Source organism: Vigna umbellata, chromosome 1, assembly GCF_029865625.1.
Source record: "Vigna umbellata cultivar VRB3 chromosome 1, Vumbellata_1.0, whole genome shotgun sequence".
Classification (NCBI taxonomy): domain Eukaryota; kingdom Viridiplantae; phylum Streptophyta; class Magnoliopsida; order Fabales; family Fabaceae; genus Vigna; species Vigna umbellata.
Genome location: NC_142165.1, coordinates 49,400,400 through 49,419,381, shown reverse-complemented (window position 1 = coordinate 49,419,381; position 18,982 = coordinate 49,400,400). Strand labels below are relative to the sequence as shown.

General features: G+C 37.2%; 1 protein-coding gene across 1 annotated transcript; it reads right to left on the bottom strand.

The window, feature by feature from the left end:
• Positions 1-3,682: 3,682 nt before the first annotated feature.
• LOC148205604 (GDSL esterase/lipase At4g18970-like) lies at positions 3,683-17,695 on the bottom strand. Its single transcript, XM_088111454.1, has 6 exons — positions 17,443-17,695; positions 12,627-12,751; positions 10,496-10,741; positions 10,147-10,402; positions 7,945-7,956; positions 3,683-3,891 (listed from the first exon to the last, which is right to left on the bottom strand). Exons 1-6 carry the CDS (start codon positions 17,693-17,695, stop codon positions 3,683-3,685), a joined length of 1,101 nt encoding a protein of 366 aa, XP_087967580.1.
• Positions 17,696-18,982: the final 1,287 nt, after the last annotated feature.

The following is an 18,982-nucleotide window of genomic DNA, read 5'->3' as shown; positions in this document are numbered from 1 at the left end:
AGGATGAAGAAAGTTGATGAATAAAAATAATATAATAAGTTGGTGGAAAATTTAGATGAAATAAAATATAATTAAAAAAAGATGAATAGAAAAAGTTAATGTGGAAAATAAGTGAAAGAAATAATATAAAATGTTGGTGGAGAAAGTAGGTGAAATAAAATATAGTAAATAGTAAAAGTTAATGTGGAAAATAAATGAAAGAAATAATATAAAAAGTTCGTGGAGAAATTAGGTGTGGAAATTAAGTGAAAGAAATAATATAAAAAGTTGGTGGAAAAATTAGGTGTGGAAATTAAGTGAAAGAAATAATATAAAAAGTTGGTGGAGAAATTAGGTGTGGAAATTAAGTGAAAGAAATAATATAAAAAGTTGGTGGAGGAATTAGGTGTGGAAATTAAGTGAAAGAAATAATATAAAAAGTTGGTGGAGGAATTAGGTGAAATAAAATATAGTGAATAGTAAAAGTTAAGGTGGAAAATAAGTGAAAGAAATAATATAAAAAGTGGGTGGAGAAATAAGGTGGAGAAAAATGGATAATAAAAAATGTTGATGGAGAAGATATAATTAAAAAATGTAAGTGGAAAAATTAGAAAAGTTTATATATAAAATTAATATGGAAATGATGTGGAAAAAGTAAATGAAAAAGGTAGATGATGTGGAATGAGATGTGGAGGGTGATGTGGATGATGATGTGGAGAGTGGGGTGTGATAAGAGAAAAAGGGTGGTGAGGAAGTAAAAAAGTAAGAGATTATTTTGGGCCATTGGGTTAAGTGTTTAAAAGAAAATTTCGGGTGCAAAAAGTAAAATAAATAGTATTTTTCATTTTGGTTTTTTTTTTATGTTTTTATTTATTTTTGTGATGAATTTTATTTACCCGGACGAAATTGGGTATTGACAACTAGTACAATGAATAGAAATGGCATCGGTTAGATTCGTTTATACGCACCGGTTTTACAACCGGTGCATATAGAGGCGAGGTAAAAAAGATCCGTTTAATGTCTCGGTTCTAAACCGGGTCAAAAAGAGATTGATTTTCGTCTCGGTTATCTTTTGAACCGAGTTAGTATCTTAAAAAATTCAATAAAAAAAATTTCAGAAAACTGCTGAACCATTTTCTGGGTCTTTCCTCAATCCTTTAACACAGGAGCCATGTCTCAATGCAGAATTCGAACTCAAGCAGTTATAATTCCAAAACAGAAACCAACTCCAAAAATCAGAATAAGATACATCACAGCATCACAGAGCAGATAAAACCATAAATCAGAGTAAGGATACATCTAAGAACAGATAAAACCAGCATAACAAAAATGAAAGAAAATCTTCATTTGACGCTGCCATCGGCCCCCATTTCCCAGATCCTTCCTTCTCCCCCATTTCCAGTACAAAGAAATCACCTTTTCAATTGGTAGAACCCAGCCTTCGAAGCGGAGCCGGACGGTCCCACAACGGCTTCATCCACGGTGATTGAGGGCTCGGAAGGGGGCTGGACGGGTGCTAGGCCAGCGGCTCCACCACTGGCACGGGCCGCACCAGGCGGTCCACGAAAAACACTAGATCTGAGATCGCATCAGCTGGTGGAGTGAGATCGCGTCCGGTTGGGTGGCGATTGGTGGTGGGGTTGGGGTTGCGGGGTGGGAGGCACGACGGAGCGAGGGCCAGGGAGCGACGGAGCGAGGGCCAGGGAGCGACGGAGCGAGGGCCAGGGAGCGACGGAGCGAGGGCCAGGGAGCGACGGAGCGAGGGCCAGGGAGCGACGGAGCGAGGGCCAGGGAGCGACGGAGCGAGGGCCAGGGAGCGACGGAGCGAGGGCCAGGGAGCGACAGAGCGAGAGCGAGGGAGCGGCGGAGCGAGAGCGAGGGAGCGAGAGCGAGGGAGTGGCGGAGCGAGAGCGAGGGAGTGGCGGAGTGAGAGCGAGGGAGTGGCGGAGCGAGAGCGAGGGCGTGAGAGATTGACGGAGCGAGAGAGCAAGGGAGGAGGGAGAGCGAGGGAGAGGGAGGGAGAGTGAGGGAGAACGAGTGAGAGGGAGGGAGAGTGAGGCAGAACGAGTGAGAGGGAGGGAGAGTGAGGGAGAACGAGTGAGAGGGAGGGAGAGTGAGGGAGCGAGGCAGGGAGAGCGAGGGAGTGTTAATCAGATCTGGAAAATGAATAGGTCTCGGTTCTCTGCTCGCCCGAAGCCATAAACGCGTATAGGTCTCAGTTCTACACCTGACCGAGGCCTATAGTTCTTAAAAAAAAATAAAAAAAAAATATGAAATGATTATATACCTCGGTTTCCGTTTAAACCGAGGCATAAACACTATTTTACACTGGTTCTGAACGAACCGAAGCCATAGGTTCTGCACTTATTTCAAATTTCAGAGACTGTCAGGGGGCAGGTGGGCTTTTAGGCTTCGGTCATTACTTTAACCGAGGTAATATGACTTATATGCTTCGGTTGATTTTGAACCGAGGCGTATAAGTTGGCTTAAATTGCAAAAATGCCACCGCATTTTAATAGACTTCGGTTGCACCTAAACCGAAGCATATAACGCGAGTTAAAAAGCAGTTTTTTTACTAGTGCTAAAGATAAATGTATGATATTTATTTAAAATATTTAATAATATAATATATCAACATTCTCCTCAAGTTGGTGCATCTAAATTGTATGTATAAAACTTGTGACAAATATAATTAATTCTCATTCTTCCTAAAGACTTGGTGAAATATTTGTTTCTTTAATTGAATGATACCAAATTGTTAAAAATTTGCAAAGATAACATAGAAGACGACTTACAAACCCAAAAGACTCTTCTTGAGCAATAAATCTGATAGGTTGTTCCATATAAATCTCTTGCAAATGTCGTTAAGGAACACATTGTTGACATCCAATTGATAAATATGTCATTGTTGAAGGGCTATAAATAAACTAATAAAAGTCATCTTTATCACTAGAGAAAAATTACATATAGATGGGTCAGACGCACCGATGACAAGAGAGAGGTCAGAAGAGATAGCAACCAAAAAGTCATAGATGAGAGAAAACCTAAAAATTCAATATTTTTTAATCAATGTCATAAGCACATATCCTAAATGAGGAGAAAGAGACAACTAGGCGCTCTGAATTTCTGCTAGACAGGAGACAAGACTGTCGCTACGCACAGTGAGATAAGGAGCAGATCCACAACTTTGAGAGACAATGAGAGCGCATGGGAGTTTTGATGAAGGCTTTGTTGACAACACAATGATCATTTGGTTGAGACGATCAAAATTGTGATTGTCGATCAAAATTAATGTTCTGGTGACGTTGATGGCGACGTACCACAACGACTTTATCGGTAGTAGCAACGTCGTAGTGGACAAGGGTGACAATTTTTTCTTTTTTAAAGAAAAACAAACTTTAAATATCATGTTCAATATAATAAAAACTATGTATAAAATTAACTTATCTTGTATTAAATATACATATGATAATATTAAAAAAAATAACAAACTGATTAAAAAAATTAAAAATAAAAGATCTATTTAAGATATCTAATAATATAATATATCTATACAATATTAATGGTGACAAAAGTTGTAACTTTATTATAAATGACATTATAGATAAATGAGATGACTTAAATATAGTAGTGTGTACTAATGATAGAATAAAAATCAAACAAGTTTACATTTATTGAAGTCTATAGGTTTTATACTTTTTCTTTATAACTTGACAAGGTGACTGATATCCATTGGGTACGCAGCATTGGAATTTGTATCTTCATAAGCAATTCCCGCATCGGCTTGGTTGACGAGATCAATAGCATGAAATGAATCAAAAAATGGCCATACATCTCTGCTCATGCATGGCTTCTCGTTAGGGATACACAGCCCATTCGACCCAACTTTGCAGCATACATCAGTACCAACCACTACAACAAAATATAACATTATTTTATTTAAAAGAAAGATATTTCTATTTGTTTTTAATATTTATATTTATTTAAGTTAAGATTAATTTAGCATACACTGATTATAAAAAAAAACTAAAAATAAATAAGATTAACATTTGTTTGACTAAGACTAACTTATTTATTTTTAATATTTTATTTATTTAGCATCAGTTTAATTATAAAAAAAATAAATAAGTTAGTGTCTAGTGAATGTTAATTATAAAAAATATTAAAAATAAATAAAGTTAATGTGTACATTATTTTTAATTTAATGACCTAGATTTAAAAGTTTATAATTTTTTTTCTTACTTTCAATATAAATCTTACCACATTGATCTTTTTCATTCATAATCACAAATCATCGTGTTTATATATTTCTTCCATACTTATCTCCCGTACTTACATTCATCTTCTTCATTCATACATATCTTTTTCATCCATACATTCATCTATATTTGTTCTCATATCTTTCGTCCATATTATTCTTCCTTCTCCTTCTCGTCTCTTTTCTTCATATTCAATTCTTCCATCCACGTTCATCTCCCGTATACATATTGTTATGTAGTAAGGATATTTATGTAATAACATAAATATCTTAGATATTTTATCAAAGCCACTAACCACCCACTAACCACATTTTTAGGTAAGGTGGTTATTTTCATTTTACTTATAAATACAGTGACAGGACCAAAGTCCAGGTACGTTCTCTTTATGCTCTAGAGATCCTAGACAGTATCATAATCACTCTCTTGAGAGCTGAGGCTCCATAATTCACATCTGACTTGAGCGTCGGAGTGTCTTTGCAGGTACCTCCCCCTCCTTTGGCGAGTATGAACAACAACAATTGGAGAAGAGCAAGCATCCCAGCAAGCGTCCCAGACAGCCAAAAGCAATAAAGACACACCGGACAAATGTACACCGAAACATTTTGGCGCCCACCGTGGGGCCGAGTGCCAACCTAAAGAAGCCGCAAGAAGAGCACTCAGCCTCAATGAATCACCTCTCCGGATAAAGCTACTCCAACAAGATGGAATCGCTGCATCGCCACCAAGATTCTCCTCCGCGAGCCGTGACGCCACTGTCATTACCAGATCGAATGACGCCTCCAGCGGGTTTCTCTCTTTCTTCTCCCGTGAGCCATTAACGCCAGTATACATCAGCGAAATCACACCCCCAAAACGGGTCCACCCATCAGCCTCCGCCGCGCCACCAGTCGCTGTTGTCACAGGAGCACCATTATTAGGTCACCTTCATCGTCTCCATGATTGCACAATCCTCAAATCAAAAAACCCTAAATTCCTAAATCACCTCCCAAACACTATCACGCTGATCCCACGACGGTGGTGGAGACCACGGAACTCCTATCCACGGTGTATCTCAACAACCCACACCAGCACCTTCATTAGCGCCACCCTTCATATCCCAAAACGCGTAATCAGATCCAACACCCAAAAACCTAGGTCTTTCTCCCAAAGCAGCTAACCAGAAAAACCCCAAACCGGGCCCTGCCCTGACCACGCATCACCGTCGTGATTCAAGAGCCACTGTCACGCTCTTATCCTCTTCGGTGTCGCAGCGGTGGCGCCACCTCCGTCATCTCCAAACTCCATCGGGTGCAGCTCAAGCGACAACCACACCAGGGCCATCGCCATCAAAGTGCCACCGCAAAGCATCGCCATCAAAGTGCCACCGCAAAGCCGCCAGTTCATCCCAAGCCTAGGGACTCCATTCTCTTCGATCACCTTGGATCGCGGCTTCTGTCGACAACAACAGCCTCAGGATCGGCCGTTCCGCAGTATGGCTGATTCTAGGGTTTTTTGGGGCAGAACGAATTTTACAGTGAGGCGGTTATCACCCAGGGTAAACCCTTTCGGTGTCTGGTCAAACCCATTCTCCACGTGTTCCGCAACCCTCGCGCAATCCACGCCTCGTTAGGTTATGCCTCCGCAATGTTCGGCTATTTCACATAACGGACGTGCGGCTTCAAGCATCCAGCAATCAGCCTCGCCAAGCGTTCCGCCTTTCGGCTTCAATGACGCTCGACCATCCTTGGTCACGAGCGTTCCAGTGTTCGGTCGTTCGACCACACTGATGTTCGACAATTCGGCGCACTCCAAGGTCGTCCACCCTGGTCGACAGCAAGACCGAGTGTCGACCGTGACCGAGCGACCATTTCCAGGTCAACCATCTCCTTGCCGCTCGACCATTTAAAGGTCGACCATCAAAGACGCGCCACTCTCCAAGCGACCATTTCCAGGTCAACCATCTCCTTGCCGCTCGACCATTTAAAGGTCGACCATCAAAGACGCGACACTCTCCACGGTCGTCCACCTTAATAAGTCCGACACATGCATGGACTCAACGTCCCTCCAAGGTCGACCATCTCCTTGTCGTTCGACCATTTAAAGGTCGACCATCAAGAATAAGCCGCCATCAAGGCCGTCCACCTGGGTCAACCGAAGAGACAGAGTGTCGATCATGACCGCTCGACATAAACTTCTTCATTGTCGTTCGACCATTTCCCGGTCGACCATCAAGAATAAGCCGCCATCAAGGTCGTCCACCTTTGTCGACAGACAAGACCGAGTGTCGATCATGACCGATCGACACGACCTTCCTTATTGTCGTTCGACAATTTCCAGGTCGACCATCACAGGCGCGCCACCTTCCTTATTGTCGTTCGACAATTTCCAAGGTCGTCCATCTAAGTCGACCAACGGTCGACAATCTCCCAGGTCGTCCGCCTAGGTCGACCATGACCGATCAGCAGGACCTTCCTCATTGTCGTTCGACCATTTCCTGGTCGACCACCATGAATGAGCCGTACATCAAGGTCGTCCACCTTGGTCGACCAACAAAACCGAATGTCGACCGTGACCGATCGACAAAACCTGCCTCATGGCCGTTCGACAATGTCCAGCTCGACCATCAAGAATGAGCCACCACCAAGGTCGTCCTCCTTGGTCGACGACAAGAACGAGTGGCCTCAACGTTCATCCCTGGCGATCAACCATTCCGCCTCACTCATGTTCGGCCACCCTTCTCCACAACGTTCGTCCAATGGATCCCCAACGTTCGACAATCCTTGGCCTCGACCATTCAGCCACCCGCCTCAGTAACGTTCGTCCACTCGAATCCGCAAGCGTTCGCTCATTCGACTACATCTGATGCTAGCACATTGGTCCTCAATGACGTTCGGCGTCTTGGTCTCTACCGCTCGACCATACTTCAACACGAGCATGTCAGCGTTCAAGCGCCACTGACGTTCGAACACCGCTCGACAATCCATATCAACGAACGTTCAAAAACCGCTCAACAAGCCATGTGACGAGCGTTCAAACCGTCCACGCGTTCAATCTACGTGTCGAGCGTCCAAACCGTCCTCACGTTCAACCGCTCGACACTCAATTTGGATTCGGCCACTCGACGCCAACGACGTTCGTTCTCTTGGGGCCAATCGTTCGCCCATTAGATCTCACGGACGGTCGGCTTAGAGCGTTCATCAGTTCGCTCAACATCGATGTCAAACAGTCAGCCGTTCGACCTCACCCTTCGGATTCGAACGCTCGACAGTGCCTGCGTACAAGCGTCCTAACATCCGAGCGCCACGGTCGTTCGACCCAGCTGACGATCAGCCATCCGGCGTCAATAACGTTCGTTCGCTAGACCTCAATAGGTCGGCCATTCGACCTCACGGACGTTCGGCCTATAGCGTTCGTCACTTCACTCATCATCGACGTTCGGCCTCAAGGGCCCAACGCTCACTCACTGATCATTCGGCCATCATTCCATCTCCTTGTCGTTCGGCCTCTAGCGTTCGGTCATGCACGATCTCAACACTCAATCGTTCGGCCATACTCCTGTTCGTCCTCGCCCTTTGGATTCGAACGCTCGACAATTAGAATGTGAACGACCGTCCAGTCGCCCGTTCGTCCTCGCCCTTCGGATTCGAACGCTCGACAACCCCTGTGTACGAGCGTTCAAATAGTCGGCCGTTCGGCATCCCTTTGGTTTTCAACCACTCGGCCTCACATTCGGCCTCTACTGTTCAACCATACATCTACACCAGCACTCAAGCCTTGGGCCGTTCGTCCGCTTGCCTCAGTTGTTCAACTGTAGGTCTCAATGACGTTCGCCCACATGGCCTCTACCCTTTCACCTCAGTCGTTCGGCGATTTGCACCTCAAGATTTTCCAGCATTCGTTTTCACGAACGCTCGGCCTAAAGCGTCCAACAATCAGCCTCCCTGATCTTCGACAACTCGACCTCTACAGCTCGACCATCTGTCGGCACGCCCGCTCCACCATACGATCCTATTGACGTTCAGCCACCAGGTTTGCAACTTGACCAAACGGTCTCACCTATATGCTCAATATTATTTCTTACAATGCAGATAAGCATATCTTGTACGTAAAAGCAGACACCTGATAGCCATTCATCTTGAAGCACTCCTAGACCTGGTAGATGTTCGCCCTAGAACACCCAGGTGCATTGAATAAAGGGATACACTCCCTCTGGTAGTTGTTCGCCCAAGAACACCCAGAACATCAAGGGATACACTCTCTCTGGTAGTTGTTCGCCCAAGAACACCCAGAACATCAAGCGCTCGACAATCCATGTCCACGAGCGTTCTACGGGATACACTCCCTCTGGTAGTTGTTCGCCCAAGAACACTCAGAACATCAACCGCTCGACAATCCATGTACGAGCATTCGGCCGTTCGGCCTCAAAGGTGTTCGACCTTTCGGTTTCAACCCCTCGACAATCACTGTGTCGAGCGTTCAAACAGTCGGCCGTTCGGCCTCGCCTTTTGGTTTCAAACCCTCAACAATCACTGTGTCGAGCGTTCAAACAGTCGGCCGTTCGGCCTCGCCTTTTGGCTTTAACCGCTTGACACTCACTGTGTCGAGCGTTCAAACAGTCGGCCGTTCGGCCTCGCCTTTAGGTTTCAAACCCTCGACAATCACTGTGTCGAGCGTTCAAACAGTCGGCCGTTCGGCCTCGCCTTTTGGTTTCAACCCCTCGACAATCACTCTGTCGAGCGTTCAAGAAGTTGGCCGTTCGGCCTCAAATTTGTTCGACCTTTTGTTTTTTAAGCGCTCGCCATCCCAGGTGCACGAACGTTCGACTTCCCTTTGGTTTCAACCTCGGTCATACGTATCCTCACGCTCGGCCTCACTTGTTCCAGCTTTTTACCATTCGTCTTCGCCTCTTTTCGGCTCATCAAACCCTATTGCTCGGTCATCCTTGATTTAAAACGTTCAATCCACACATGAACGACAACCACAAACACGCTCCCCAACATAGCCTCCCTCAAACCCATAAGTCCTATAGTTACCACGTCCATAAAACGGAACGGTTAACTCGGACTTGGGGGGCATGTTATGTAGTAAGGATATTTATGTAATAACATAAATATCTTAGATATTTTATCAAAGCCACTAACCACCCACTAACCACATTTTTAGGTAAGGTGGTTATTTTCATTTTGCTTATAAATACAGTGACAGGACCAAAGTCCAGGTACGTTCTCTTTATGCTCTAGAGATCCTAGACAGTATCATAATCACTCTCTTGAGAGCTGAGGCTCCATAATTCACATCTGACTTGAGCGTCGGAGTGTCTTTGCAGGTACCTCCCCCTCCTTTGGCGAGTATGAACAACAACAATTGGAGAAGAGCAAGCATCCCAGCAAGCGTCCCAGACAGCCAAGAGCAATAAAGACACACCGGACAAATGTACACCGAAACACATATTAATCTCTTTCATCTATTATATATATTTTTTCATTTATATTTGTTAATACATCTCTATGAACATTTATCTTTTCTGAAATTTTCATAATTGCATTAACGTATGGGATGATGGGTCTTACTCCTTTCACATTAGTACATCTTCTGGAACTGAATCTCCTCTACTAGGAATATGTCTTATACAGTATAGTGTACTTGTCAGAAGTGGTCATTGGACAATCCATGTCACCTCCAGACAATCAACTTATGAACATTTTCATTATACATTTTCATTTCTACTCAATATATTTCCACTTGAATCATATTATAATACAGTAGAAATTGCAGACATGCATCGTTTGGGTCAGTTATAGTTTTCATATATATATAAGTAAATTATACAAAATCAATGCATGTATATGTTAACAGGTTTATCAAACATATCAATTGACTCCATGGGTATTACTATAGCTTTGGCTGTATAAGAACAAAAGATTGTTACCTTGTACGATGTTCTTAATCGGTCCGGTTAACATCGCTTCAAAAGTGTTAATAAGGATAAATTTAGAATCAGGGAATTCTTCATTGAACCGAACAACTAATGATTTAAGCTTGTCATTGAAAGGTACCACTGCATCATTTTCCTCTTTAACACAGAGTGATCCAGGTTTTCCACGTGCAGAAAGTTCTGCTGGAGTGCAGCCTAAGGGGACTAATCCAATCAAAGCAAACTTCCTTGCTCCAAGTGAACGCAACTCCTGCACATAGAAACAAACAACAGAAGTAGACAACATCATAATAAATCTTATATATGGAGCTAGATTTGTAAAATTTTGGGTAAATATTTATACCATTAAATTCCTTGAATATTCTTTGATAAGGGCCTCGGCAAACTGGTCAGTTGAAAAAGTTTGACTTGAATTGTAATGCTCTGGCAGGAAGTAGTTGCTTATGTAATCATCGCTGCCTATACTAACATAATATAAGCACTTGTTTAGGTGTTCTTTCGCTTTGTCAGAATTCCCCAGTTTCATGGTGATCTTGGAAACTATGGCTTTGTGGTTTTCCACCTGCATTTTCAACGAAAAATGCTCACCCTGCAATACCAAATTCACCAAAAGTAGGTTTTCACTCTGTGAAGACAAGCAAAACTTAAATGTAAGAAAATCATAAGTGGCAGTTTCCACTGATGTCAGAAACTGGTTTTCCTCTCATGTGGGTTCTCCGATTTAGAGAACTGGAGAAAGTAAATCAAAGTGAAGGTAAAGATGATGCAACATATAATTAGAGAAAGTAAAAGGTGTTAGCTAGAGGTGTCAATTTGACCCATGACCCCGGGGCTAGCCCTAACCCACTCTTAAAAAAGCCCCCTCTTAGGAAGCCCCTCAAATGGGGGCCAAAAAAAAGCCCCAACCCCCAAAGCCCCCTCTCAAGGGGGTTAGGGTCAGGGTTAAGGTGGGTTTAGCCCACTAAAATTTGTTTGGAAACTAAATTTCAACATTCTTAATAGTAACTATTAAAAGTACTAAATTTATATTCATGTAATTGATTTGTTATTTCAAATTATTAAATAAAACTAATTAATTATAGTATAATAGAATATTTAATATTCAAAATAACCACTTTTTTAAATAACTAAAAACAATTGCAAACCACACACTTAATTTTATACAACTAAATAGTATTACAAATTTATTTTACTGAAATATTATAAAAATGCTTTATTTTGTTGTCAATTTTAATTAAATTATGTCTTATGTTGCAGACACCAATTATTAGAAAATTATATATAATTAGTAATATCAAAATAACCCCAAAGAGAGATAATAACATAGTAATTTGATTTAATATTTGCACTGCTTTTACAGTTCTTAAAAAGAATCACTGTTTTGTTTCCTCGACTTCTAAAATATCACTCAATCTGCTTTTAATTATTTAAAATTAAAAATAATTCAAAAATTTATTATCTAAAATTTTTTGATCAAAAATAGTATTAATATTTTATGTGTAAATTAAACTTATGTTTTATTTTGTTTTTTTCTCTCTGATAATCTTTTCTCAAAATCACCATAAGATATATTATAAAAAGAAAGTTAATTTCTTAAAAATTTATAAAAAAATGAAAATTTTAAATAGACCTAAAGTATTAAAGAATGACAAATGTTATAGTGTTTCAATTCTTTAACTAACACATTAAATAATTTATTTTTAACTTTTAATTAAAACACATAACATAAATGTATGTTTATGTTTATGTTTATATTTATGTTTATGACATTTAAAATGTAAACATTTTGAGTGAGTAGTACGACGAGATTGAATTCTATGGGCGAATACAACTTCAGTCTGCACAAGGTTTATGAGTTTTTTCTTTTTATTTATTATTTTTGTTATGAACATGATTTGTTGAGTATAAAATGAAAAAGAAAATCATTTATATTTAATTTCTTTTTCAATAACTTTCTAAGAAAATAAAGAAGCCTATTTTTTTAAATTAAGAGCTTCAATTAGAGAAAATCTTCTCTTAAATTTCAATTAGGATAATTTTAGATAAAAAGTTAATTTCTTACTTATAACTTAAAAAAAAGTGAAATTAAATATTTAAATTTCAAATTTATAAAATGATCCTTTAATTATATACTTAGAAAATCTAACTCAATAAATATTGTCATTTTGCTTTTGCTTCTTGATTTTAGAACTCTCCTTGTATAAAAATTTCAATTTATTTTTTATAGTAACTATTTTTGTAACAAATTAAGAGTTAATTATATTTTTTCTTGTTCAAAATGAACATTTTTTCTAAAAAAAAGGCCCATGGGTTGGCCCTGGCCCACAGGGCTTTTGAAGATATTTTGGCCCCGTGGGCTTTTTCTACGAGGGGCTTTTTGGCCCTGTGGATTTTTTTGGCCCCAACCCACGTGGGTTAGGGCCAAACCATGTAAGAAGGGCCAAATTGACAGGTCTAGTGTTAGCTATGTATACCCAATGCGTGCCTGTCTCGTTGAGAATCCCTGATCCAGCTGATGCGTAATTCACGCCTTTCATTATGTCTGAAACAGTCGTATTTGCAAAGGGAGGAATAAATTCGTCGAATCCCAAAAGCTCAGCTGCAGTTACAAAATTTTAGATCCAACAAAAACGAAAATGAATGTATAACACCAAAACAGATATCACCTTATTAACCTATTGAATGTGTTCCTTTCAACCTAACATGACAAAGTGTACGATGACATATCCAGTTTCAGACAAAATACGTCTGTGTTTTTCTCTTTTTAATCAACCAAGAAATATTACAACAGGTAAATAAATATCTTGGAATTATGGACCTATATAAAAATTTATTGATTATTACAAGGATTTATAATAAAATAAAATCTTAAAGAAATTAACTTGATAAACATTGGTTAATAAAGGAGATTTAGAATTTTGTCTCTGGTTATAAGGTTTTCTCACGGTTAACCATAAAAAAAGAGTGAAAGAATAAAAAAGGACAAAGAAATAGATTGGAAAAAAGAAATTAGAAAACAAAAAGATTAAAGAATGTATTCTTATTAGATCTATGTTAGTATCTCTATTTATGTGAATGTGTGAGAATCCTAAACCTTAAGATTTGATAGAGTAATTTTCTAAAATTGAATTAGGAATGTAGGAAAACTACAATGATTTACATGTGGGATGAGAGCACAAGTTGTTAAATTTATGATTCTCCTCATATGTTTTAGTACTTTTACATTTGCTCGCTACATTTGTTTAAGTCTTTAATATGTTAAATTACCTTGACTGAAGTAAATAAATCTAATTTCACTTAGGTGTGTTAGATTTTGATTTGGTTTTCAAGTTGAAAAGTTCGTTGCCACTAAAGTTAGTAGCAATGAAAAATCTCATTATAGAACTTAGGAAAGGCCAACGGACTTAGCTTAAAATAGAAAGTAACATTAAGTATGTTCTTCCCAAATGAAAGAATGCACAAGAATTTATGAAATTTTAGGAAGAGCGCTTTCAAACTACTAACAAGTCTCTGGCTGACATTAATGAATACCTTAACCATAAGTTTAATGGTTCGCATACTATGCATGAACACGTGGTCAAGATGACAAACATTGTATCAAAACTCAAGTTTCTTAGAATGAAAATGCATGAAAGTTTTCTTGTGCATGAGTATTGTCCATTTTAGATGACTATAACATCCTGAAAGACAAATGGAATTTGCATGAATTGCACAATATATTAGTTCAAAAGCACACTGTTAATAGTTGATTTTAAGTGTTTTTATATCTATATTTTTGTGAATAAATCAACTCCTTCGTTGCTTTTACCTTGTTTTCTCCTCAAGTTCAGTGTGCTTTCATGTTTTCTTGTGCTTCAGTTAGTGTGTGCTTGTTTATCTCTAACCTCTAGTTTGAGTATGTAAATTAACTCAATAAGAAGACATTCTAGTGAAGAGAAACAAATTAGAACTCAAGAAAACATGTTTTGGATAAGAAATTATCATGTTGTTAAACTACCTAGCCCCATAATTGTAAGGTTGAGCGCCACGAGCCTTTGCACAAGTAGTGCTAAGCGATGGATAATGGCTCTAAAGTGATGGTTTGACAAAAATCCCTTTTATGTTTTAATTGATTTCACTAAGCGGTGGCATCACTAGCATGTCAAAATGGGTTACTTAAACATGTTTATCACAAGGCTTTGGACATTCTCTTCCTCCCACACTTCATTATTCACCTAAAGCGACTAAGTAAGGCCCTTAGAGGTTGTTTGGGGTGCTGGAAAGCTCTTGCTTCTACTTCTTGGGTCTTCAATCTTTACCCATGGTGTTTTGTCCCTCTTAGGGTTTATGAGGAGAGGATGTACGAATTAAAGGTGCTGATGCAAACGGAAGATGCAATTGAAGTATGGAGTAGTTACCAAGAACCTTGGGAAAGGGGATGCAACTCTCTTTGGTTTAAAATTTTTTCCCTATCTCTTCAATTTGTAGAACCCTAAGTTCTTCACCATGGAGGGCTATCATATTTGTTGAGTTTAGATGTAAAATACAAATACTCTTATGTAAAATTGTGTTAATATATATATATATATATATATATATATATATATATATGTGTGTGTGTGTGTGTGTGTGTGTGTGTGTGTGTGTGTGTGTGTGTGTGTGTGCTTTGCCAATTGGAGTTAGTATTTTGATTTGTATGTTTAATATTTGTCTTGCTTGATCACCCATGGCTTGAATTGTAATTCTTGATATCTTTGGAAATATCTTTAAATCTATACTTGAAATTACCTAATGAATGCTTGTACCTAGGTATAGAACTTGGTTCATTAGTAATCTTAGACTCTTGAACTTCATCATGATTTCACTTGTTAAGGATTCAAGAGATTGAAACTTGATGAGTGATCATGGGCTCAGGCTCTAGGGATAAGATTTGAATAAGTTTGTGAGTTGATTTTGACTTGAATATGGAATTGAGGTATTTGTAAATACATGAGAATAAAGTTAATGAAATATAATCTTGACAATTGTAAATACTCTATGTTACATTTCATTACACATCAATTGTTTGATAAAAAAAATAGTTTATTATGCTTTTGTGCACTTTATTTTCTGATTAAGTTATGAAAGGAAAAATTGTCATGTTTTGCACAAGTCTATTGGGAGAAAACAATATTTATCGCTTGTTACACTGCGATCGGTGCATTTGTCGTTGGTTTTGCAACCAACAGAGACCAAACTAAAAAACTTAAGAAGTCATTATGTTCATTATGTGAGAAAACAAGGAGTTGGAAAGAAAGTTTGTTAAGAAACATGGAACGGATAAATGACCATTAAAAATTGACGAGTACTTCACTAAAATCTATAAAAAAAATCACAAATGTCATTTATGTAGGAAGTCTAAGCATTTCCAAAAGGACTTCCTAAAAAGTAAAGTTTAGTTCAAAAGAAAGGTGAGCATAATGCTTATGTATGTTTTGAATCAACATAAATGAAGTTTCCTATAATTGAAGTTTTGAGGATAACAATGAACCTATAGTAGAATAACCACAAGAAATAGTATTAAGAAGAAAAAAGGAAATTTTATTATTTTGAATGATTATATGGTTTATTTATAAGAGTTTGCAAATTACTCAGTTTCATTTTCAGAAGTCATTAGTGGTGATCATTTAAAAAGTGATTAAATGCTAGGAAACATAAGCTTAAATTAGTGACACATAATGGTGTATGGGACTTGTGGAATTTCCAAAGGATGTAAGAGGTTAGGTGTAAAAAGGTCTTTAAGATTAAGTGTAACTCTCATATCAATATCAAATGTTACATGACTTGATTATTGCCAAAGGTTTTACTTAGAAATATGATATTGACTATATGAAAACATTTTTGTTTGTTTCTTAAGAAATAGTCTTTTAGAATGATAATGGCATTAGTAACTCATCATGATCTTGAGTTACATCAAATGGATTTTAAAACTGTCTTTCTGAATGGGAATTTAGAAAAGCATGTTTATATAGACCAATTAGGGGGTTCATTGAAAAAGGAAAGGAATAATGTAAACTTAAGAAATCAATGTATGGACTTAAACAAGCTCCTCAACAAGGTATCTTAAGCTCAATGATATTATATTGTATTAGTTGGATATAAGGAAAACATTGTTGATCATGTATATATTTAAAAGTTACTAGGAGAAAGTTTATAATTCTTATTATGTATGTTAATGATATCTTGCTTGTGACTAATGATCTTGGTCTACTAAGTGAGACTAAGAAGTTTCTCCCTAACAACTTTGAAATGAAAGATATATGACAATATGTGATAAGAATATAAATATGCTATGATAGATCATAAAGATGGTTAGATTTGTCTTAGAAAGCATATATTAATAGTTTTTAAGAGATTTGGGATGGATAAATGTTTAGCATCTCCCATTTTAAAAAAAGGAGACAAATTTAGTTTCATGCAATGTTCAAATAATGATTTGGAACGAAAACAAACGGAAGATATCTCTTATGAATATGTTGTTAGGAGTTTGATATATGTTAAAACATGTACAAGACTAAATATTAGCTTTGCAATGGGTATGCTTACTAGATACCATAGTAATCCAAGACTGGATTATTGCAAAGTTGCAAATTAAATTTTAAGAAAATTGCAAGAAATAAAGAATCACATGCTTACTTATAGAAAATGTGATCATCTTGAGGTGACTGGATATACAAATTCAGACTTGGTCGACTATGTGGATATAGGAAAGTCCACATTTGGCTATGTATCTTTTAGCTAATGGGTGATTTTTTATGGAAAAAGTTATCACCCAAATTATTCGTTTTTTTGTTTTTCATGTAGAAAATATAAGCATTGATTATACATGGGAAATGTTAATATTATTATTAATGTTTATTTGACCTCTGAATTTATTAACGGATAAGTTTATGAAATTTGTGTTTCTTTTGTGTATAAGTTATGATGAAAATAAATTATGTTACTGTGTTAAATAACAATATGTTTGAACTTATTATAATTTTTTACTATAAAGTCATATTAAGAAAGGATAATATACATATTTTATAACCGTATTTTAAATACAGAAACAAATAACACAAATGCAAACTAAAGACCACAGATAACAGATAACAAATACAAAGTATGTGTATGCATGCACAATTTTTTTACCTTTATCGGAAGGTGTATCTTACGTGAGAAATAATATGTTAAGGTTAGAGAAGGTTTTGAATAGTTAGTGAGAAGATGAAACAAAAGTACATAATAAATTTTGGAAGAGAAGAATATATATGTGGAGAATTGAATTATTACTGAGTATGTCAACAGTAGTACGGCCGTTGGTAAATCTTCCAGTGGGGCCGTATAGAGAATCAATCCCATAAGGAGGGTGATTAGCTTTAGCATCAGTTTTTAGATTATTGTTGTTTCCACAATCTGACAGAGAGTCTCCAAATATGAACAAACCAGGTACTTGGGGATTACCTGCAACAACGCAATGTTGTTGCATCTTCGCTGCGCTCAAAAGGAAAACCGCCACTAACCATAACTTGGTTTCAGAAGCCATACCAAAGATAAAATAAACAACAGTTTTCAATGTTCAGATCCAGAATTCTGTTGAGAAATCCGTTGAAATATTTTGTCTGAGTAACACTTTAAAAGGCCATATAAATACGTTATACTATTAGAAAATGACTGGCACCTAAATCAACAAAAGAAGGTATAACTACAAGTTCGGCAGGCCATGAGAAACTTTTCAATTTCAACGAAATTACTTAACATCTCCATTTTATACTACAAACCTGGGAAAATATTATTAATTATTGAAAGTGTAATGGAATGAGAGAGTTACTATTACGAGTATATGAGAAATGTAACAAACCTTAAAAAAAATTAAGTTTTGTAGTATTTTTTTCTATATAATAGGGTTTTACATTAAATAAAAACAAAAAATAAACATGATTATATATATATATATATATATATATATATATATATATATATATATATATATATCTTAATAAGAAACTTTTTTAAAGAGGTATAAAAACAAATCCGTTAGTCACAAAAATCACTTCAATTAAGTTCTAAACTAAAATATAAGGATTGGAACATGTCAAGGGTCATGAAAATATATCATAAACAACCGAATTAGTAAGAACAAGCCTCAAAACTAAAAATCATCATATGGGTTGTGAGATAGTAAAAATGGGCTGTGAAGGAAAAAAACGAGAAACATGATTATTGGTCTATAGTTGATTCTTGGAACCAATTAGTTTATTGAAAACCATTGAATAACATTGCAATCCTCTTATATGATCCTGAAATTAGAAACCAATTCAAGAAAAAAAGTAAAATAAATATGAATATATGAACGAGGCATCATGAATTAGATTTTAACGGCAAAAGTGAAATGAATTTGATAGCATATGTTAGGATATTTATCCTATTATCATCTATATTATTTGTGTCGAGATTATCCTATTTATTATATGATTATATTGTACTAATGGTTATTCTATTTATCATTTGTGTTTAGAATTATTTTATTTATTGTGATTATATTGTGTCTAGGTTATTTTTTATCAATTTATTTGTATAAATAAAAGATAATGAGAGGATAATCAAACTCTTTAAAATTATTTTATAATTTAATTCTAAAGTGTATGGATGAATATGGAAAACATAAAAATCGATAAAAAAAAAAAGCTAACGTGTCAAGAAACATAAAAGTCATAAAGGGTTACAGAAAATCTAAAAAGAAAAATGGGTTGAGGTAAATTAAGAATTTAAATCTTGATCAAAAGAATTTCAATCTTTGTCACCAACAACTGAATCAGAATTATTGGATTAA